The following is a 23,369-nucleotide window of genomic DNA, read 5'->3' as shown; positions in this document are numbered from 1 at the left end:
CACAAGAGGAGTTTTGAAGAATGCTGACGCTGCTCTTTCCCACACAATGAAAGTGAATGGCGACTGAGGCTAACATTCTGCCTTAAATCTCCTTTTGTGTTCCACAGAAGAAAGTCATACAGGTTTAGAATGACATGAGGCAGAGTTAAAAAGGACAATTTTTCCTTTTGGGTGAACTATACCTTTAAGAACTACATAAGTAGAATTCCATAAAAAAGCTGACTTTAAACCAATGCTACATGCAACTTTATGTAGTTACTCAAATGCATCAATATCAAAAGTACTGTCAATAAAAACAGCAAACTGACAAGAATGAGACTTTATTGGATTTATGTGGAGTTTATAACACTAAGATAAAGGGCAGTTTACACATACAATTACAAACAAACATGTGATTTGTATGAGCAACATGATTACCTGTACAATATTTCATACATGGTTGGTTTGTGTATTCTCAGTGCATAGGCATTACACACAGAGCAACTGTTGCACAGCACAATAGTATCTGAACAGGCTGAAACAGAGTAAGGCTGTTTTCTTAAAGACTGAAAATATACCCACTTTACATGAATGTGTGTCTAAAAAAAACACTCTAGGGGGATGGCGAGAAGAATGCTTTCAAATGAAGCATGGCTAAAGTCCAAAGGGCCCCCTGCTGCAGGTCTAGCTGGACGATTTAGTGCACAGTACCACCCCATCCATCCATCCATCCATCCATCCGCATAAGTAACAAAGTTCAGTTTTTAAAGCAAGCACTTTTTTTTTTCAACTGTAAACAAGAGGCACTTTGTGGCAACCACAGGCATCAAAACAACATATTGCACAAATCAGCTAAGAAAGAGTGACGTGACACATATACACTGGCATCTTTGAAGACTTTTTGTTTTGCATTAAAGCTGAAAATTAATTTTTGTTGCTGCCTGTGAGCTCCACACACCCGTGCCACGTAAAGGATGTCTGAGGTTTTGCATGTTAGGGTACTGTGGCTAAATGTGTCTTGTGTCATAGAGATGGCCAAATATGACTTGCTTTCTTCCACAGAACACAAATGGAGACGTTAGCCTCAGTCACAATTAAATTTCGTTGTATGGGGGAAAAAAATACAATAAAAGTGAATGGTGACTGAGGCCAACATTCTGCCTAACATCTCCTTTTGTGTTCCATTGAAAAGACAATGTAATATGGGTCTGGAACAACATGAGGTGAGTAGATAATGACAGAATTGTAATTTTTTGGGTGAACTGTCCCTTTAATGCAAGCTTGTTACGTGATGCCTTTGAGTGGAGACATACATTAAACTGCTAAACATTCAAAAGAAATCAGCACAAGTGTAGGACTATAGGATGAAGGAATACCTGCAGAGGGGCTTTGCCAGAAGGTGAATGAATACTTTCATAAATAGTTGGTAAAAAAAAAAAAAAATGAAATTTTCAGTCAATAATGACACATTTGATTCTATGGGGGTGCACAGCGACAAAAGTAATGTATACCAAGTATTTTCCTTCCGTCGCTACTCTCCTATATTTGATTGCAAAGCATTTCCAGAAAAAAAAAAAAAAAAAAAAAAAAAACTGTGGTCCGCTGACTGAAACCCTGCAAAGACCTGTAACAGTGCAAATGTCTAGTACAATATGTTGCTCTATTATAGTAGCTTTAAATAAGTCAGTGCTTGGGCAGAATGGTAGGTATCAAAGCAGTAGAAGAGTAAGCATTGTCAACTTCAAGTAAGGCAAAGAATACCTCCCGTGGGCCCCGCCGCCTCCTCTCAAAACAAATAAAATAAAACATTTAAAGCTTAATTTTGGCAGGTTTTCAGTGATGTAATAAAATGTAAACAAAAAGAGAATCCTTGATAGGTTTGTTGTTGTTTTTTTCTTTCTTTCCTGGATTGGTTAGTGTACAATCACACGAAGGAAGGTTGAGTATCCTCCCCATGCCTGGGAAAGCTATTCTTTCTCTAAGGAAGGCGAGATGTACGCCGTGTGCAGTGGGCTGGTGTGAAGAATGAAGCCTGAACGTTAACAGTACAAGAAAGGCAGCTTACTCACTACCCTTAGTGAAGATTCTTGCCCAAGAGACTGAGAAAGTTTTTTTTTTTTTCTTTTTTGTCTGGCTTCATCAGCCAGGTGTTAAAAAAGATTTGGCATGCTTAAAAGAAAATTATACATTTAAATATTCTCATATATAGGGCTTTAATATTTCTGAAGCAAGCACAAGACTTTCTGTAAAATCTGTAGCTGCACTATTGCTCATTCCATAGGGAATGAGGCCTGTTTGAGAACAAAATAAAAAAAACAGCCAGCTAGTCAGGGACACCAATTTGTTGGAGACTATCGGTTAAGCACAACAAAGTGCAACTAACAGTTACAACTATTTGCACCATGAGATTTGCAGATTCTTTGCTCTGAAATGACTGTACATTGCGAGTTTGGCAGTTTGTAAGCACCATTGCTGGATAAATGAATGATCCAGATTTCATTAGATCATGCACAATAAGGCTACAAAGATGTTACGGAGCCAAAGATCTGATATCTGACGCAGCCAAGGTTGGAAGAAAAAGTAATATAAAAAAACTGTCAAACAACAAATCGAAACTCGCATCCAAGGTTGATACATTCAGAGAAGGGCTTCTCCATGTTCACATGCAATGTAAGAGTTTGAATGACATATAGTAGAGCTGGCTCATTCAATTTTAACTGTTTTTGAGCTGTGCAAGTTTTTAAATCGCTGTAGTGAACGGTGGCCACGCAGCGTCCTAACGCAAGTTTGATCGTTGTTTCAACGTACTGAAGAACATTCAACACATGAACTGTTAAGAACCTAACCTCAAGAATCGGAAGACAAAACAAGCAAACAGATCCTGTGAATTTAAACAAATGCACGTTTTGAAGGGGGAACATGTTTATAGATTAAAATCCAATCTGCAGAAGCCATGAGAATGTGACGGCAATGACTTCCATCCAAAATACAGTCAAATCTTAAATGACTTTAGAAACCACTTTTAGAAAAACAATGTATACCATTTATTTGACAACATGGAAACTAATTCCAATAACATGCACACCTTATTCCATGAACTATAGTGTTAACGTTATTTCAACACTGGGTTCCCTGTCGTTTGTGTATGTTTGCATTAAAAAAAAAAAAAGACAGAAAAGTAAAAGATAATACATGGTGGTGCCATTTGTTGTGTTTTCTGCCCAGATGTCACATAGCTTAGAAGAGTCATTACCACTGCAAATGAAGTAGTGGTAGTAGTAATAATGATGAAAGCAGAATGAAAAATGGTGTGACTCAGTTTCCACTGCACAACAGAGCCCAGCTGACATGAAGCATTTCACAGTAGGTTGGACAGGAGGTTTGGGGCAAAACAGAAGGACAGACATGGGGGGCATGAATGCTGATTAAAGCACTGGCCTTGGTTTTAACAGGTAATGGAGCAGCAAATTTAGATATCCACCAAATTTCTCCCATAAACGATCTCCCATTCCGAGGTTTTCTTTTGTGTTACGGCATGAAAGTGTATTTACATAAAAGCTACTGAGGCTTTCTTCCATGGATCAGCAGTGTTGATAACTTATGGAGATGGGCAAATGAAGAAAAAGAAAAAAAATTGGTCAGAATTTTTGTCCCTAAAACCAATGATGAGCATCCTTCTTCTGTTTGGAAAAAAAAGGTACTTGCTTTCAGTTCATATTCAAGTTTTCTCCTTTATACAACTCTATTACGTATGGTTTCTTTTTCTTCCCATAAAAATATTTCAAACATTAGTGATCTGTTCGTCGTCGAACTGTTCGTTTTCTGGATCTGAGTCTGTTGTGTCTGAGTATCTATAATGGTCTGGTTCGTTATCGCTAACATCCGGGGTTACAGATGTAGAAGTGCTGGCCTCCGAGTTGGATGGTTCCTCCAATGTTTTCGTAAAGTACAACTTCACCTGGAGAAAAAGGAACTTCTTTTTAGTCGATCAGATTATCAAACATTTCCTTATTTTATGTATCTATGCGTGTATGCTATGTACTGTATGTGTGGTACTTATTAAGAATAATTCACCCAAAAATGAAAATTCTGTCATAAATGTACTGACCGTCTTGTCGTTCAAACCTTGTATGACTTTCTTTCTCTTGCAGAACACATAGGCTGCATGCACAGATCTGAGCTTTCAACCATATCCAATTTTTTGGTCCTGCCAGTTTACATTACAGTTTTTACATTTTTCACCCACCAAGACGACCTAGGCTGTCACTCAGCACTATTTAGCATTGTTACAACTATGAACGGCAGGAAACTGCTAATTGTTCTTGGAAATATCGATAAACATCACAAAAATACAATTAATTCTTCAAAGACGACTCCCTCCATGATTCACATGGAAGAATTCCCATGCATGCATTCATGAACCTTACTGGAGTGCTGCAAGTGATGATTTCACAACAAAGCCCCATCTCTTTGTCACGTAACTTTGACCACATTTATACACACAACACTTAAGACAATTATTCTAGTTACTCACAAAAAGTATTATTAAGACTACTATTCTTTATTTCAAAAAGAAGGTTAAATGCGCCATAGAACGTATTTCAAAATATTTCTGTACACGTGGTTACGGATAAACTAAAACATGCTCGTTATTTTATTCTTGTTGCACTCTAATCTAGTCTTGGATAGTATTTTTCTGATGCAAATTCAACTTTGAAATGCAGCACTTTTGGTACTACTGTCTCAAAGGAATAGTTAACCGGAAAATGAAAATTCTCTCATCATTTACTCACCTTCATGCCATCCCAGATGTGTATGACTTTCTTTCTTCTGTTGAACACAATCGAAGATTTTTAGAAGTATTTCTCAGCTCTTTAGGTCCATACAATGTAAGTGAATGGGTGCCAACATTTTGAAAAAGTACCCCAGATGGGGGCCTGGGTAGCTCAGCGAGTAAAGACGCTGACTTCCACACCTGGAGTTTGCAAGTTGGAATCCCAGGGTGTGTTGGATGACTCCAGCCAAGTCTCCTAAGCAACCAAATTGGCCTGGTTGCTAGGGAGGGTAGAGTCACATGGGGTAACCTCCTCGTGGTTGCTATAATGTGGTTTGCCCTCAGTGGGGTGTGTGGTAAGTTGTGCGTGGATGGTTATGCGCTCAACAAGCCACGTGATAAGATGCACGGGTTGACGGTCTCAGACGTGGAGGCAATTGAGATTCATCCTCCACCACCCGGATTGAGGTAACCACGCCACCACGAGGACTTAAGAGTGCATTGGGAATTGGGCATTCCAAATAAAAAATAAAATAAAAATAATAATAAAAAAAAAGTACTCCAGATGGCTCTGGTGGTTAAATCCATATCTTCTGAAGCGATTTGATAGGAGTGGGTGAGAAACAGATCAATATTTAAGTTATTTTGTACTATAAATTCTCCTCCCTGCTCAGTCAATCTCCACAATCTCCTGTTTTTGGTGAGTCACATCCTTCTTGCATATCACCCCCTACTGGGCAGGGAGGAGAATTTATGACAAACAATGACTTGAATATTGATCTGTTTCTCACCCACTCCTATCATATCATGTCTGAACCCATGGATTTAACCACTGGAGTCGTATGGATTACCTTTATGCTGCCTTTGTGGATTTTGGAGTTTAAAAATTTTGGCACCCATTCACTTGCATTGTATGGACATCCAGAGCTGAAATATTCTTCCAAATATTTTAATTTGTGTTCTGCATATGAAAAAGTCATACACATCTGGAATGGCGAGTAAATTATGAGAGAATTTTAATTTTTGGGTGATCTAACCCTTTAAGATGAATCGCTTCTGTTGTATTTTGGATAATTATGTTTTGCTTTGGATAAAAACGTCTACCAAATGAATAAATGTAAAGGTAAGTTTTAGTGCAATTCTCTACTGGAAATACTGGAGAGGCTTGATCGTCATTTGCATTTCACTAATTCTGCACATGCAATTAAAAAAAATTATTATTGATGTCCTCCACATTGTTAACATTTGTGTGCACAAAATCAGCCTTGAGTGTATAGTAAAACTTTCTGATAGACTTAAGTTTCTTTCACCTGTCACTATATTGATTTATGCCCATTTCTTTTAATGTTTGGAATGTTTGTCTCTTTGCTGCAAAATGCATGCTTGACATTTCACAATTGCTTGACATTTCATACCTCCAGAATAACGCTGTTTATACATGCACAGATATAAACCACAATTCTGTTTTAACAAATATTCAAGTCAGAAACACGAGGAGAATCTGATACTTGGGTCAGATGTCCTGATATCGGATATGTATCTGATTTAGAACCACATTTGGAAGTAGCTCAAATTAGATGCAAAAAAAAAAATCAGGCATGCAACAACATCCGATCTGTGCTAGATATCAGTGGGAAAAAAAATGAATTGGTTGAAAGTGTAAATGCAGCCAAATGAAAAATGACTTAAATTTCAGGTTTTTTTCTCACCAAGACCTATCTATTGTCTTCAGAAGACTTAAAATAAGACATAAAAGTACTCCATGCGGCTTGTGCTTATATGACAATTTTGCTTTAAGCTTTAAAGTGAGTCTCTATGAACTGCCATTGTACTGGGATATTCAGTAAAACATCTTTTTGTGTTCATTAAAAAAATAAAATAAGTGTAATACAGGTTTGGAATGACCTCAGGGTAAGTAAATGATGACAGAATTTTCATTTTTGGGCAAGCTATCGCTTTCAAGTGTATTTTATTAAAATTTTGAAATGTAAACGTCTGAGGAGGCTACCAGTACAGTTTCGCTCAAATACTTAAATGAATGAATCGCATTTGGAAGGCTGTGCAGGACCAGTGCTTAACACACCTTGAAATTTGGAGAGAAGTATCTGTTTGCTTTGTCTTTATTTGCTTTATCCAAGTCGTTCTTGGTTAAAGTGAGGATTAGATAATCCTTGTCATTCTCTCCCCGTTCCTTGGTTTGGATGCCATCCAGTTCTTTCACTAAACCTCCATTTTCCACCTTCTCTGAGCTGTCCTCTGGTCCAGGGATGAAGAAGGTGTTCACCCAAAAGTGAAACATCTTGTCCTGATTTATTGGGGGGGGAGACAGAGCTTAATTTTAAATGCCATGTTAATGTTACATTATGACATTGAAATTTGTGTTTTCTGCTGTAAATTCAAAAGAATCGACTCATAAGAGTCATTTGTTACAAAGTTACAAAGTCCAGTTTAAACCTAGAAATAAACCAAAAGCTGTAGGATTTGTATGCTATGACGTGAAATGGAGAAATGCCTAAGATTCTGCACTATTTCTAGGTCACTAATTAGATAAGCAAATTTGTTTGACATTGACCATGTTAAATCTTTTGGTCAAATTTCCTTGCTTCCACTGAAGCACACAAGATGCTCTTTGGAACATTCTCGAATCAGGCTGGGATAACATGGATCATCAGGTTTTGCACTCTGTGAGTCTATGCCAGCTCAAGTGCATACTGTCATTAAAAGCAAAAGGAGGACATAACAAATACTAAGAAATGCATGTTAATTTTTAAATTCTACTTTTCACTTAAATTGATATGCTGATAATTGTATGCAATTTGTAATGAAAACAGTTAATTAGAAATTCCAAAAATGCAAAATGGAAGCATTTTCACAATTGGTCTCAGAATTTCGGAGCCCAGTGAGAGTGAAAAATTGCTGTGCTGCTAAAAAGCAGTGTTTCTCTTATTGAAATCCAATTACACAAACAATTGTAGGAGTGATCTGAGCTATTTGGGAACTACTACATACCTTCTTCAACATCTTGTTTTGCTTGTGGAAGAACTCCACCTTGATGTCTCCACACACAGGCAGCGGCTGTGGAAACTCAAAGTACATGTATTTCTCCTCTCGCCTCGTGTGTGCTGGGTTGGAGGTGTGGATTTTTACCTTCAGCTGGTACACCACAAACTGAGGATCTGAGGAGTGAAACAACGTGTAATTGTAATTCCTAATGTGTGTGTGCATTTTCATTTTACAGAAACAAAAAGTGAGCTTATGCATATTTGTTAACATGAAATGAAAGGATAAGCATAGAGGAAAACAACACGATAGAAACAGCACCACTGCCAGAAATATTTTTACAGAAAAGACAAAATAACAGTGGCATGCTAAGGGCCCTTTTCTGAGAACAGCTGGCCAAGACCACGCTTACTATCTATCTACCTCAGATATAGGGGCGTTATAAAAGGCCACCCAAGTGGGGGGTTTCCTTGTAACATTGCATAAAACATTCTACAATGCAACACTGCCTAGGCTAACAGAATTGAAAATGACAAACATTTTATAAAAAGCTGTTGTTACCCCAATGCCAATTGGCTTTTCTGAACCCATGTGGAATCTGCTCACTCTTGCTTTTTACAGTAGTATCCCCTTGGAGAAAAAGAAGGAGATTAAAGACTGTCCAGTGGCCTGGCCAGAGCAAGAGAGAGGGCACCATGAGGAGAGGGGTGGGAGGATAAAATGTTTAAACAGAGCTAAAACACAATACACACGCATGCAGAGCATTATGCAATTCAAAAGAGACTCGGCTGGACTGAAATATTAATGCCCATAAAAGACTCTACTGAGAAAACAGTAACTCATAGTGCAATGCAATTTGGAAAGCCCTTTAGCCGTGAGGTATGCTCTAAAAGGTTTTTTTTTCTTTTTTTCTCACACAGAACAAAGTCATACAAATACAAATTGGAAAAAAATCTAATGGAGGCTGAAGTTCAGATTTCTCACAGCAGTTTGTCTAAAGAGGTAGTTCACCCAAAAAAGACAATTCTGTCATCATTTACCTGCCCTCATGTTGTTTCCAAACTCATATGATTTTCTTCTGTGGAACTAGCCATGACAATCACAAGAAATTTGTTTGCTTGGGAATCAGACTACACTGATCACGCTATGTTTTCCCGCCTTAGAATCAAAAGAACGGGCTCATAAGAGTCATTTATTTGAGAACCACACTACACTGGTCACACTGTAGATCCAAAAGAATGAGCTCTTAAAGAGTCTTTCAGTCGCAAATCAGACTACACTGATCACGTATGTTTTATCCTGTAGAAAATAATGGGTTAAAAGGAGTCATTTGTTTGGGAATAAGACAAAACAATGAAAAAATGTTTAAAATAATTTTGATATTTAAAAAAAAAAAATGGAAACAGTTCAGAATAACAACCGGTTGTCGGTTCCCAACTCTATGTAGAACACAAAAAGAGACGCAAGGCAGAATAACAATCTCAGTCACTATTCACGTTCATTGTTTGGAAAAAAGATGCAATGAAAGTGAATTGTGATGGAGGCTGTCATTCCCTAATGTTCTGCCTAACATCTTTTGTGTTCCACGGATGAGGGAAAATCATATGGGTTAGGAACAACATGAGGGCAAGTAAATGACAACAGAATATTCATTTTTGGGTAAACTAGCCCTTAAAGTATTTTGAATGATTCAGTCTTGGAGCTGAGTGGAAATAAGGGACTAAGCACCCTACAGACCAAGTATAGCAGGCTCGTTCATTGTCACCAAGAATGTGTTCAGAATAGGGCCCGGAGGAGGTACAGTCACAGTCAATGAGACATATATGCAGTACTACAGAGCCACCAGACAAAATCCCACTCCAGGTAATGAGTCGACCCTATTGAAGAGCAGCCTGGAAAATCTTCACACACATCCTGGCATTCCTGCCACTTTTCTAGAACATTCTTTGAAGACGACTTGGCCAGACCCGAAGAGCCAGAGACTAAAGCACATAATAGAGTCCTGGAAGCACATTCTGCTCTTAAAGTCTATCAGGATAAAGGCTAGACATTCTGGTTAATGTCTATGTGCGCAGAAAGTGGCAAAACACAAGAATTTGTAGGACAGAATTGAAAGCAGGTGCAGCAAAAAGCGAAAGACAGTAAGTGAAATGCGGATGGCAGCCATGAATGCTGTGTGCTGTTTCGGTGGAGAAGAGTGGGAGTGAGAGATTTGATCTTCAGTTACCTTCAGCTGACTGTCAGAGGCCCCATTTACACCTGGTTTTGGGATCCGTCTCAAGTGATCCCATCACAAGTGGATGGCACCAAATACAGGTGTAAACGGGGTCCAAAACGTTTTGTGATCCAGTCACTCAAACCACGACTGGAGTTAGTAAGAAACACATGAGACCATATTGCATTTGTAATGTAAATGCTAATGCGTCCTGGGCAACATCAATGGGCCGGCTACTAACAACCATCCATTGAGCTAAAACAACCGTTTTACACTTTGCTGATTTTAAAAGAAAATATCAGTCCAAAATAATAACAAAAAAATTGTATAGCTGATGCATATATTAGTGTTTCTTCAACTTCTGACAGTTTCAGAATTTTTTCATAACAGATTTCAACTTCTCTTTTTGTTCTATGAAGGTCACAAGTTTTTGGGGTTTTTTTACCATTCCCTCAGCTTTATTTTTGGTAAATTCAAATGCCTTTTTTGCCCTGTCCCAGACCCAAACTTTCAATATTAAACTATAAAATGAAATCCATTTTAAAAATAAAATGTATTACTTGTTTAAAACCACGATGATCTAAACAATGAGTGAAATAAACCATTTCAATATTTACTATGTGAAAAAAATTATAAAAAGACTGTCCCCGTTGTGGCATAATTTCCACCGCACCAAACTATTTAGCCCCTGCTAAGTTTTTTTTAAAGGTTAGTATGCTTGTTAACCAAGTCGACAAAAGTGTCAGTGAAGAGCATGCTTAAGATGAAATATGAGACAAGTGATGTTTGAAGAAAAAGAAAAATCAAGCTAAAAATCACTTGTAATGAAAAAAGTAGGTAGTATAGTGAGTAGGGCTGGGTATTGATATAGATTTCCCTATTCGATTCCGATTCATAAGCTCTCTATTCGATTCCAATGGGAATAATTCAGTTATAATGTCCACTTTGCTTACATATAAAAGAAATGATCTCCCAGCTAATGCTGTTAATTATACATGGGACCTTCTAACTAGGTTCATTACAAAAATATTAATTTGACTAATTATAATTTATTTGTTTTTCATAATTTGTCACATTTATTATTTTTAAAAGAAAACAAATCCATGTTTTCCATCAATAAATCTGATATTATATTTTATATAGTTACATGCATGATTTGTACTTTTTGCATTTATTTTTTCATGATAAAAACCGGTAGTCTCTTTAAGAAATCCAACTGTTCTGTAAACAGCACGTTAACGAGAGAGGACTCGAAAGGAATTGTCCCATCTGTACTATTGGACACACAGAACGGGTTAAACCAAACATTTACACTCAACATGCAGTGAAAGGATTTCGCTGTTGAGTGAAATCTGAACATTTACCAGCCAGTGGATAATCACAGACATTTTTGGCCACATAGCACAAAATTTGGTTGCAAATGAAAGGGATTTCCTCTTATTGTAGTCCAGGGTTGCGCATAAAGTAAAATATCGATCTTGGGATTTTAGAATTGATATCCAAATCGCTTGCATGAAGATCGCGGTGCATCGGACAATCGATAATTTTACCCAGTCCTTTTTGTGAGCAGAATATTCTAATTGGGCGTAATTTCCAATCATAATTAGGGATGTGTGAGACTAGTTGACTAAACGGTTCTGATGCTGCAAGTCAACACTGGAATTGCTAGTTAATATTTTTCCCAATTAAACTGTCCAACATTTTTACACATAAACTTGATATAATTACAATGGCTGCTCTTAAATTGCTGTTATATTAATGTTACACATTTTACAAATATTATAAAGAAAAAAAAAAAAAAAAAGAGGATATCTGGAGCAGTTACAATATTTCATTTCACCTCAGGCTTTTTCCCTCTCACACTCGCGTCACGTGCAGGAAAATGTCCTCTGGCTAGACAAGCAAACTCAGCAAAGTAGCTATGAAATCACTTCTGTGATGGTGCGGGAAGCAGATTTCCATGTTGTTGGATGTTTTCACATTTGAGTCTTCTTTAAATCTGCGCATGTTTGTAAGTTATTTTCCCTCTGAGCAGTCTTTTTCAAGCACAGGATAATCGGCTCAGGTGAGTCAGGTCCCATCTTTCACAAGACCGTGTTGACGTGTTAATTTTGCTCATCAAAAAATTTATGCTTTTGAGTAAGTAGCCTAGAAAATGACTGTTTAGGCTAGGTATGCCATTTTTTTAATCTACTGATTAAGAAGGCTATTTTCAACAAGGTGCCGACTGCTTAACAGGTTAAACTATCTTTTATTCTGTGTGCACGTCAAGTTTAGAATACATTAGGTTTATTGTAGGCAACATCACAGGCCTATTTTTTCTATCCTATAGCAATTGTTTTTTTTGTTTTGTTTATTACATCGTAACCGTTACTGGTTAACGTTCTTTACAGAACAGCTGTCATATTAGATCAGTGGTTAATGCACAACTGCACGTAGTGAAATACACAAGACCCCTGGAAGTTCAGAGTGCTAAAAGTGCCTGAAGTTAAAAGAAACACCCATATATGCATAAGACTTCACAGAATTTCTTCAGTTTGCCTGACTTGAACATGCAGTGATGCAGATCATGTAAAGTAAATAAAGGAGCTTGACAATGACAATCAGCATTTCACTTGACCGTCATGTTTGTGGTGAAATAAACATTTAGAAGTACATTAAAAAGAAACAGTGTGAGCAGTATCAACATGTATTAATGCACTGACATAGTGAGAAAAGTATGAGCTTCCGTATGAAGTATGTGAGAGAACTTTAAAAACAACAAAAAAATAAATCACAAGTGGTCATAGGAGACCACTGTTGCTAACATCAGGTGTAAACAGCAATCGGTCTCAACTGACCACTTGTGATTAAATCACCCAAGAAGGACGCTAATAAAAAGTGTACACAGGGCAAGAAAGAAAGAGAGAGAGAGGACACTTACTGCAGGTCCCTCCACTGAACATAGGCACAGTCTCAAACACCATCTTGTGAAAGAGCAAGGCCACAGGTTTGTACTCCAACTTATTCTTCAGAAGGTAGCTATAGTAGTACACATATCGCCTCTGACTGGGAATAGTCACTCCCTGTGAAACGACAAACCAGATGGTTAAGATTTTGATTTCATGTGGTCTTTAATGGCATCACAAATCTAGTAATGTCTTCACCTTAGATCATCAAAACAGGTTTTTACCAGCTGTTAGACTAAAAGAATCAAAGGCTGGAATAAAGGAAATCACATGCATCTAATCTTATTCAAAATTTCTGACTTTAGGATTAACAAAAGATCTATGCAGAAACTTACAATAACACTTTTTTGGTTTGCACACCTAAGCAGACAAAAGGAACACAAAACAACGAGATATGCCCGTTACCTTCTTGTCTCTGGTTCTAACTTCACCATAGAAGTCCAGAGCCTCTTGTGCTTTTTTGAATTTGCCTCGGTGTAGCAAGTATGCACAAATCATGACACCCGTACGCCCCTTTCCAGCCTTACAGTGAATGGCAGCCACATGATTGTCATTGTCACTGAGCCACTTATCCAAATCTTCACAGAAAGGTTTGATAAGCTCTAGCTGAGGAGGATTATGATCTTCAAATGGATACTGTGCAACTGCAAGAGACAACCGCAGAGTTCATTGAAAGACCCTCATCGTCATTACCAGACAAAAACTGACATCACATTTCAGAGCGATCTGTAAAGAGCTGATTTCTGCAATCCAAGCATCTTACCTCTGCAATTAAATTTGGCAGCATCATAATGTCTTTCTGCACATCTAATCGAAACAAAAAAAGATGGAAAAATGTAAGTACAGAATTTCAAATGTAATGCTTTTCTGCTTAATAACTTAGCACAAATGCCAAAACAATTTGTGCATTGTGTTTCCATTGTCTTGAATGGAAAATGATTGCAGCTTTTCTGTTTTAAAGAGCAAATCAGAGCAAATGTTCTCACAGCAAAGACGTTAAACTAAACAGCCATTCACAAAATAGTACAGATCTCACAAAAGTTTATTATAAAATAAACTTACAGATTATATATCTTGTAATGATTTTTATGCTTTGAATCCAGGAACCTGCGGAAAGATAACAATAATTATTTTTCAGGGAAACAGTGTTGATGTCAGTTAAATTGTATGGTGATTCTAACCGGTCATGAAAATGCCCTGGTCCTATTTTACTTCAAAATCAATAGAATGAGAATTATATTTTGAATATAGAAAATAAAGCTTATTTTGGGACCATGGAGATTTTTTACACTGACATTTTTTCATGACAATGACACACATGGGAATAGTCAAAAGTAAAACGTACGGGCACGTTACAGTAGTGAGAACTGGGGGGTAACATGCAACAAATCTTGATGGTCCTGTATGCCAAATATTATTTCATATTTTTGTATTGATCCCCAATCAATACAAATAAATATGTATCGACCAGGACATTTTCTTGGCAGGTTTTGTGAGGATTTTCCTGTACACAACCTGACTACATTCCCCCAATTGTGCCCTTAATAACCATCTTTGTCAGTGTGGTTGTTGTCACTAAACAGACAATTTCTACATATATTTGATTCTGCCTGAAGATGAACAATTTCAGGAAATTTCAGTCTGAAGCCTTAAAGATAATGCCACTGAGTCAAAACAAAACATCTAAAACACTGATTTGTTATTGAAACATCACATTGAGCAAAATCATTGTAAACTGGAATGGACCACAGAAATATTTACTGTTAAACAGCAATTCACAGCATACATTTACATTGATTTAGGATGCAGGACGCATTTATTTGTACATCTGTGGAACAGCACACTGAATGTCAAACCGTCTCACGTTCTGCTCAGGCTGCATTAGTTAGGCCTAAACATTTCTAAAATGTCACTGAATGTGACCGCCACACTGCAAACCGGTTGAGTGCAAGAGGTAATTTCAAAGATTTAGGATGCACCTTAGGAAATGCCTGGTGCAACATAAATATAAATGTAAATATCACTGCAGTTCAGCACCAAAAAAAGGAGTCGTCTCACAGACATGGAAAGGTTATACTGACTTAATCTCCTGAGACAATACGCTTATAGCGCTTCTGTCTTTTTTTCATGTTTTAAGGAAATACTTACCGCACTACTTCGTCTATGTTGTTTCTGTAGACACCCTCAAGCCTTTCAGCAGGAAAGCCCATAGCAATTATATTGGGATAAATATCTGGACAGCAGAGTCAAGGAAATCTAGAGATGTCTTCTGACGGTAATGGATAGCGACATGATGAAAAAGAAGAAAACTAAAAACAATTGATTAAAACATGCACCCATTTGCAAAATCCACTGGCTGTTTTTTTACTATTATTAATTTTACGTTTAAATGATTGTTACGAACCTATTTTTTTGCTAATGCGCAGTGAAATTTAAGGCATAGTTCACCCAAAAATGAAATTCTGTCATCATTTACTCGCCCTCACGTTCTTGAAAATCTATGATTTTCTTTCTTCCGTGGAACACAAAAGGAGATGTTAGGCAGAACGTCAGCCTCAGATGCCATTCACTTTCATAGCATCTTTTTGCCATACAATGAATGTGGATGGTGACTTAACATTTCCTTTTGATATCAACAGAAAAAAAAAGTAATATGGATTTTGAACAACCTGAGGGTGAGTAAATAATGACAGAATTAATTTTGGGGTGAACTACCCTTTTAAGCCACGTGGAGCAGAAAAATAAATGAACATCAAGCTTGTTTGGTAGAAAACTTCAGCATTTCCACCAAAACAGCATTTTACTTTTAGTTGTGCAATGAGAGCTCAGATAACAGCATCCTTGGTAATATAGAACAGATGGCCCTCGCTGTAAGAGACCAGTGCATGGACCTTTAACCCAGAGGGCCACACAGGGGCACTAAATAAATCACACTGTGCCTCAGCCCGGCCTGGAATCACTTTCCTTCCTCACCTTTCCATAGCCAGTGCCATGAGAGTGCATCACTCCTTGAACATGACATGACACATGCAGCTCTTCATTATTAAAGACAAAGGCAATTCGACAGAGGAACTTCACTGCTGCACTACTTAAAATATGCTAAATATGCTAGAATGAGACTTGCAATTGTTTAAAGGGTTAGTTCAACTAAAAATGAAAATTGTCAACATTTACACACCCTCATGTTGTTCCAAACCCAAATGACTTGCTTTTTTCTATGGAATACAAATGGAGAAGTTCAGCAGAATGTTAGGGACCAACAGCCTCAGTCACCATTCACTTTTATTGTATCATTAAAAATTGTATTCATGTGTTCCACAGAAGTAGCCTAAGCCGTGCGGGTTTGGAACAACATGAGGGTGAGTAAATGATGACAGTTTTCATATTTGGGTGAACCCAATCCACTTCAAACATATCTTTTCTCTAGGGTTGACCGATTATCGGCCTGGCTGATAATCGGATCCGATATTTATCATTTTTCTAATTATCGGAATCATTATTTTGTCTAATCTGATTGCCGATAAATTTTAAAATGTGCTCCGTTGGCTCTGATGCCACCGCCTCTCTCTGAAAGGTTACTGCTTGTAGTCTGGCTCAATGTCCCACCCACAGTATCGGATTGGTTATATGTCACGAGTAAATGGCCTATCAACACTGTACTCGGTATTCGTGGGTAAGAGGTGGGAAAGAGGAAAGTAGTTAAAGAAAGTTGAATCACTGAGAGGACGAGCTGTTTTCAAAGGTAAGAACGCAGATACTGAAGTTGCAATAAACATCACAATACTCTATGCCAGTGGTCACCAATTAGCGGAAATATCACGGCCGTTGTCATGATGTCTCGCGGTCCGGATGGATCAAATTCGGGGTCCTGACCCGGAATGTGAGACATTATGACAACAGCCATTTCTACACTTTAGGTTAGCAGTGTGACAAAACAACAGAGCTGTGTACACCACAAGCGCTCCAAGGCATAGATAGCACTGCTTTTTCAGCGCTATATCTCTCCCGGCCCACGACAAGAGGTGCCGCATAGTAGAGCTGCAGACACGGTTATTTCAACGACAGTACACTGTGACAGAGAAATACAGTGAGCAGCAATATAGATGGGCAGCAGAGATAAGGACTGATTTAACAGAGTACTCACTCGTTTGAGTTTGTGTTTTTACATGTTATAGCTGATGATGGGATTGATAGTAGTAGCTAGCTAACCAACAATAGGAGGTTTAGCAAACATAACGTCAGCTTTGCTAGTGTTAAATCTTTCACCTCCGTTGTGAATAAAATCCTGTTGCCATTTTTGCACTTGACTAAACGGGCTAGCCAGCAAGCTACATGAAGAGTGTCAACTCCAATAACGTTGATTTTCACATGTTAATACATAACATTCTGTAATGAGCTGTTTAGTTCATATATTTAAAGTTTCAGTTCAAAAGAAATGCTGCTAGGAGCTCCCTTCACTTCATTTTTGAAAAAAATAATGTTGATGATATGTTGTTTTCTAGTATTTTTAAAAAGATCATATTGAAATGTTCTATTTTGCAGTATTTCATTCAATTCCTGTGTTCTAAGCTGGTGCAGCCTGTGGTTCACACACCTAAACTGGTGAACTGCTGACACTTCAGTAACCACAAAGAAATATTTTTGACAGCTATTTGGATGTAAGATCACAGATGATGCAATTCTGATAAGCCATACAGAGGTCTTTCAGAGTGAACCATCTGAGGAAGCTGGGATATGAGACAGACAGTCCACCTGACAAATACAATGCTAACAGAAATATCTAAAATTCAGAATGTCATAAATTACTAAAGAATGCAGGGATGCTAAAAGATTCAAATATCCACGACATAACACACATGATTGATTAAATCCACTGCATACAATTGGAACAGACAACGGGAGTCATCTCTTCCAACTGGTCACAGTAAAAAATGAATGTTACTATGTAAAATGGCTTTTGTTAAAGGTCCAGGAGATGTTGATCTGTTGGGAGCAGGATTAGTTGAATTTCAGGTAAAAAAGGATGCTTTGATCAACAAAGCTTAGAAACCAAACACTTTGAACACACTCTAGAAAATTATTTAGTAGGCTACATACTTTACAGATTGTGTTTAGTTCATGCAATCTACCATTTTCATCAAAATAAATGTGTTGATCACATTTAAAAGAAACAGATTAGCTAACACTTGAACTCAAAACTATACAAATGTCCGCTTGATCACACAAACCGGACCCACTTTATATTAGGTGGCCTTAACTACTATGTACTTAACCATTTGATACAATGTACTTATTATGTACATACATGTTGCTGCATTGTAATTACATTTGAAGTACTTGAATTTAATTACATATGTAGTTACGCTGTTAAATTTACCCCTAACCCAACCCTTACCCCAAAACCTAACTCTAACCCCTAATCCTACCCCTAACCCTACCCGTACCTCAACCTCAGTAGCAGCAAATGTGGAAATTTTGCAGAACAACACGTACTTACACAATAATTGCAGTTTTGTATGTATTTAATGTTAGTGCATAGTAGTTAAGGCCACCTAAGTCAAAGTGTGACCCACAAACTAGTAACCCCAGTAGGAGGAACTATATATTTCTCTTGCTATAGCAATCACCATGACCTCTTTAGTCATAATGCATCTGACTGTATATAATTTTTCACATCAGATACATGCTATTCATACTGCACTTAAGGGAATAGTTCACCCAAAAATGAAAATTCTCTCATCATTTACTCACCCTCATGCTATCCCAGATGTGTATGACTTTCTTTCTTCTGCAGAACACAAATGAAGATTTTTAGAAGAATATTTCAGCTCTGTAAGTCTATACAATGCAAGTGAATGGGTGCCAAAAATTTTAAGCTCCAAAAATCACATAAGGCAGTATAAAAGTAATCCATATGACTCCAGTGGTTAATTAAATATCTGAAGCAATATGAAAGGTGTGGGTGACAAACAGATCAATATTGAAGTCAATTTCTGATATAAATTCTTCTTCCTGCCCAGTAGGGGGCATATGCACGAAGAATGTGAATCACCAAAAACACAAGAAGAAGAATGTGAAAGTTAAGAGGAGGCTGACTGAGCAGGGAGGAGAATTTATAGCAAAATAGGACTTAAAAATTGATCTGTTTCTCACCCACACCTATCAAATCGCTTCTGGACACACTGATTCCTCCACTAGAGTCATATAGATTACTTTTATGCTGACTTGTGTGATTTTGGGAGCTTCAAAGTTTTGGTCACCATTTACTTGCATTGTATGGACCAAAAGAGCTTAGAAATTCTTCTAAAAATCTTCATTTGTGATCAGCTGAAGTCAGTCAGTCATACACATCTGGTAACATCATGATGAGTGAATTTTCATTTTTGGGTGAACTATTCTTTTAACACCCAGCAACAAATCTGCCATGCTTATACTGAATGTGGCAAGTTAACAATACTGTACCTAACCAGTTCTGCAGTAAAAATAAACATTTCTTTAGCTCCATCCAGACATGCTTTGTGCCAGCCTTTGTCTGATCTAAGCTACATTTACATGTTTTTTTTTTAATCAGAGCTTGACTCTAGGTAAATGTGTTTTTTAGCTCTTACTATCGTACAATTTCTTTCTGATCAAATTACCACTTTCTATTGTCAACTCCTCACCAAGCATTGCCTTGAACAATGTTGCCTTACCAGTAGTATCATGACAAGAGACTGAAAGAATGAAGTCATTCTTTACATTTATCCCTATAGGAATTCTGCGAAAACTGTGCTTCCTGGATTGCACTTCATTTATTGACAGAATGCATTAAAAATGCAATGAGTGCATAGCATGATGCAATCCAATGTGTCAATACAGTGGACCCACACACCATCTCAGCAGCAGTCAGGGGGAAATCGATGCCAATGCAATCAATTCATTCATAGGCTACTTACGTAATATACTAGATATAAAAATAAAATTAAAAACATTTGTGTTCCAGTCCAGGGAAAATACTCATAATTCTAGACATTTAATCCACCTTTATGCGTCGTAGATTCCTATTATAGGAACTATATTGCATATACACAGGACGAATTACACTCAAACTGTCCTTTTAGTCCTGTTGTATATATTATACATTTTAAAAAATATCTGCTCATTAGAGGTTTGATGGACACCTTCCTATTTCATACTACAGGATCCCAAATGAATAGCACAGTGTGCCACAAAGCAATATGGCTAAACCGTCATTTTTGTGTTAATTCTTGTTCCATCATGGGGGCTGATGAGCATCTTCGAAAACTGAATCCTTCTGAAATAAAACTAGCAAGCAATCAGACCATGCATTTTATGCGTTGCACTTAATCTGCAAAGATCCGCACGATATGACGACAATAGCCATAAAAAAAACCTACAATCTACATACAATACATCCCATATCTGACATTGACATGACACATAACACTACGCATGAACCAATAACGTTTTTAAAATACAGCGCATCGGAGTATCCCACAGAGAGACTACTCTGTAGCAGGACTGTAAAACTTAATTCTTTCCCTAACGAAAAAGAAATACTTCGCACACCAAAGAATTTCCTTTTGTTTTCAAGCGTGTCGACCGACTCATTCTTCGCTCAATCACAACAACTACTCCAAACTTGAGAGTGAGAGCTATTTTCTGCAAGCAGCTGATGCTATGGTTCTTTGTGTGACAACGCTTGTGCATTTCATTCAATCCGTCGCGTAATATAGGCCAGTGCAACCTCCGCGCGACGAATGCGATGGATCTTTTGTTTTAAATCCGCAAACTACAGTTTTAGTGCGAGGAGTCTAGACATGTTTAGATAACAGATTGGTTCTCAATCGATAGATCGGATTACATAAGAAGGAAAAATGGCATCTTGCAACCACACTGACGTTGCTCGCATTGTAGTTTGCACATATCTAACTCGAAATAGATCATGTTAACTTGCAAACAAGCCTAGACTGTGCAAATGTAATTGCTGCGCGTGCAGTCTGTTGATTTTCTGTCTGCATGGTAACGCTTAAATTGACAGCTGACGTGAATCTAAACAGTGCAGACTTTGACTTGATCCAGCCACAGAAACCAATCGATCTAGATCATGTCAAGCTCCAGTCGGTAACTAGGGGCAAGTGCCAATAGTTTCTGCATAGCAAAAAAAAACGTCTTGCATCTTCTCTTGAAACATCAGACATTTTCTCGATTTGCAACATGATGCAAGCAATTACCTTCATTGCAGACACGGATTTCAACACAATAGACAAAACGGGGACATTTCATTGATCAAAGAGGATACACGTCAAGTCCAAGTCGAACCCATCTTCCTGGTATCTCCTTTTGTTTCGGCTGACGAATTCCTTTAAGATCCCAGCCATGGCTGTGACAGGAGTCTTTAGGGTATTTAGTGTGTGAGAGAGTATTGTTGCTTTTTGCACGATCAGTCGTCGATATGCTCTGCGCAGTTCGCAGTCGCCAGCTAGCTCACCTGCTAGCTAGAATGGTGTCTGCTGCTGCTCTCTCATCAAGGGCCTCGCTCCAAACCACCACAGGCCCGGCTTCCAAAATGCCCTCCTGAGCTCACAAGAGCCCCGGGTGAAAAGATAAGCGACTCCCCACGTCTCGAACGGTAGTATTTCAAATGCACGCCAAGTCTCTGGTCGCACCGTAGCCGCCGTGATTGAGCGGAAAGGCGGAGAGAGGATCCTCTCCGGGCGCTTCCACTTGAAGAACGGCTGACAGACCCCCACTCGCGCTCCGCTCACGCGCGCACTGCCCGACTAGCCGCTAACTTCAACAGCTAGCACGCTAGCTCGTCTACACATCCTTAAAAAAAAATAAAAGCCATCAAACATTTCAACCATCCGTGATGTTTAGGTTCCAACACATGAAATGAAAGGTGACAGCCTCCACCAAAAAATAAAATCTCTATGTAGCGTGAGAGCGGTCTACAGTCCTGTGAGGTCCTTTCCTTCGCTTCTCCTCTCTACTGTTCAACTCTCAAACTTCCATCATGGCTTCCCATTGAAAAAAAAGGTGATGTTCGGACAGCATATTCTTCCGCTCTACTAAATAGTTCCATGAATGCTGCATTTTAGGCATTTATGCGTTCTAAATTTAATCATATAAATGCACAAATTATAAAGTTCACATTTTGTGCTGTTATGAACTTTAGCGTGTAAATGCGTTAACTGTTTTATTTTTGTTACGGCAAGCGGAGGAACACGGACAGAGCACACGCGGACTACTTTTTGTTCCAGGGTCACGTGCCTATAGAAATGAGGGAAGTTTCCAATGTTTTATATATCAGATTTCAGAAGTCAGTCATGTAGGTATTGCGCATTAAAATGATCGTTAACCTTCTTATAAAAATTGTTTTTGGTTTTTCATATCATGACGCAAGAGAGAGACAACCCGTAACACATATTTTTGTAACATTAATCATGAATGAGGGATAAATGATCAGAATGCATGCTGCTACCCTCCTCACAAATGCCTCTCTCGACTATCCTGCAATAGAGGGCAGGAAATTACTGAAATGCTTACGCAAGCAGAAAAGTAAGGTAATGCATAAAGGCACGCGCATATAATTTAATAACAAGAGATATTATAATCGACGGAAATTAATTGAGCCAAATGTGATCAATTGGAGTTTAACTAGTGTTCACTGTGGTTACTGGAGGGAGCTGTAGCTAGTGGTACAGTGTGTTCTTTTCCATTTGCTCTTATGTGCAGTTTGCCCCCAAGGGCGGAACGGAGGTGGAAAGTTCTAGCCGTGTTTCAGATGGCAGATCTTTATTGAACAGCGCCATCTGGCAGAATATTCTGGAATAAAACATTGTGGAAACCGCGATGCCTTGAGCGAGCTGCATCTTCCCCCCCAATGCTTTTCCAGTCCAACACCTCCTAATGTTATGTAATCTCGTTTTTAAAAAATGTCATGTATCAGCTAAGAATTTCATGTTGATAAAAGCAACTCTTTTCTACCTGTTGCCAATTGAATTTATTTATTATAAAAAAATAATTGTAATAAAATAGACCTGAATGCATTTAAAACATATTTTAACTAATTTGTACTGAATGACTAAATCTTAAATATTTAGTTTTTATTTTATTTGTTTAAAGATTATTCAATTCGTGTGTATGGATTTTAGTGCTACATAAAAAAATAAAATAAAAAATAAATAAAATCTTAAAATGATTTTATGTGTGAGTCACTGACAAGTCAGGTTGTCTGAGGTGATCTTTTGAAAAATGTAGATTAAAACACACGTCAAGTTCGTAGGAACGTAATATTTGTGTCTATGTTGTTGTTGTTTTATTTTTTGAAAACAAAAACAAAAATTCTACAAAAAAAAAGAAAGATGATTTCATGACTTTAAAAATGTCAAGTGGTCAAACCATCAAAGTATTAAAATACTATTCCTGCACCTTGAACAAACGTGAGTGT

At 37.8% G+C, this 23,369-nt stretch overlaps 1 protein-coding gene across 2 annotated transcripts; it reads right to left on the bottom strand.

The window, feature by feature from the left end:
• Positions 1–304: 304 nt before the first annotated feature.
• On the bottom strand, positions 305–21,952 carry ptenb (phosphatase and tensin homolog B). 2 transcript variants are annotated; one of them, XM_051674641.1, is made up of 10 exons: positions 21,219–21,951; positions 15,065–15,149; positions 13,979–14,023; positions 13,680–13,723; positions 13,322–13,560; positions 12,892–13,033; positions 8,315–8,383; positions 7,763–7,929; positions 6,837–7,058; positions 305–3,937 (listed from the first exon to the last, which is right to left on the bottom strand). In XM_051674641.1, exons 1-10 carry the CDS (start codon positions 21,295–21,297, stop codon positions 3,761–3,763), a joined length of 1,269 nt encoding a protein of 422 aa, XP_051530601.1. In that variant the 5' UTR covers positions 21,298–21,951; the 3' UTR covers positions 305–3,760. The 2 variants fall into 2 exon arrangements, with proteins under 2 accessions (XP_051530601.1, XP_051530602.1); XM_051674642.1 differs by lacking the exon at positions 8,315–8,383 and having other exon boundaries at positions 21,219–21,952.
• Between the last annotated feature and the right edge of the window lie 1,417 nt (positions 21,953–23,369).

The sequence above is a fragment of the Myxocyprinus asiaticus genome, chromosome 36, assembly GCF_019703515.2.
Source record: "Myxocyprinus asiaticus isolate MX2 ecotype Aquarium Trade chromosome 36, UBuf_Myxa_2, whole genome shotgun sequence".
Taxonomy (NCBI): domain Eukaryota; kingdom Metazoa; phylum Chordata; class Actinopteri; order Cypriniformes; family Catostomidae; genus Myxocyprinus; species Myxocyprinus asiaticus.
This window is presented reverse-complemented; position numbering and strand designations above follow the sequence as displayed.

Coding starts and splice junctions, on each gene's coding strand:
- ptenb (XM_051674641.1), bottom strand. CDS start 21,297: ATGGCTGGGATCTTAAAGGAATTCGTCAGCCGAAACAAAAGGAGATAC. Junction 13,034..13,321: donor TTAGAACCAGAGACAAGAAG/GTAACGGGCATA, acceptor GTCGTTTCACAG/GGAGTGACTATTCCCAGTCA. Junction 7,059..7,762: donor AAAACAAGATGTTGAAGAAG/GTATGTAGTAGT, acceptor CCAATAAATCAG/GACAAGATGTTTCACTTTTG.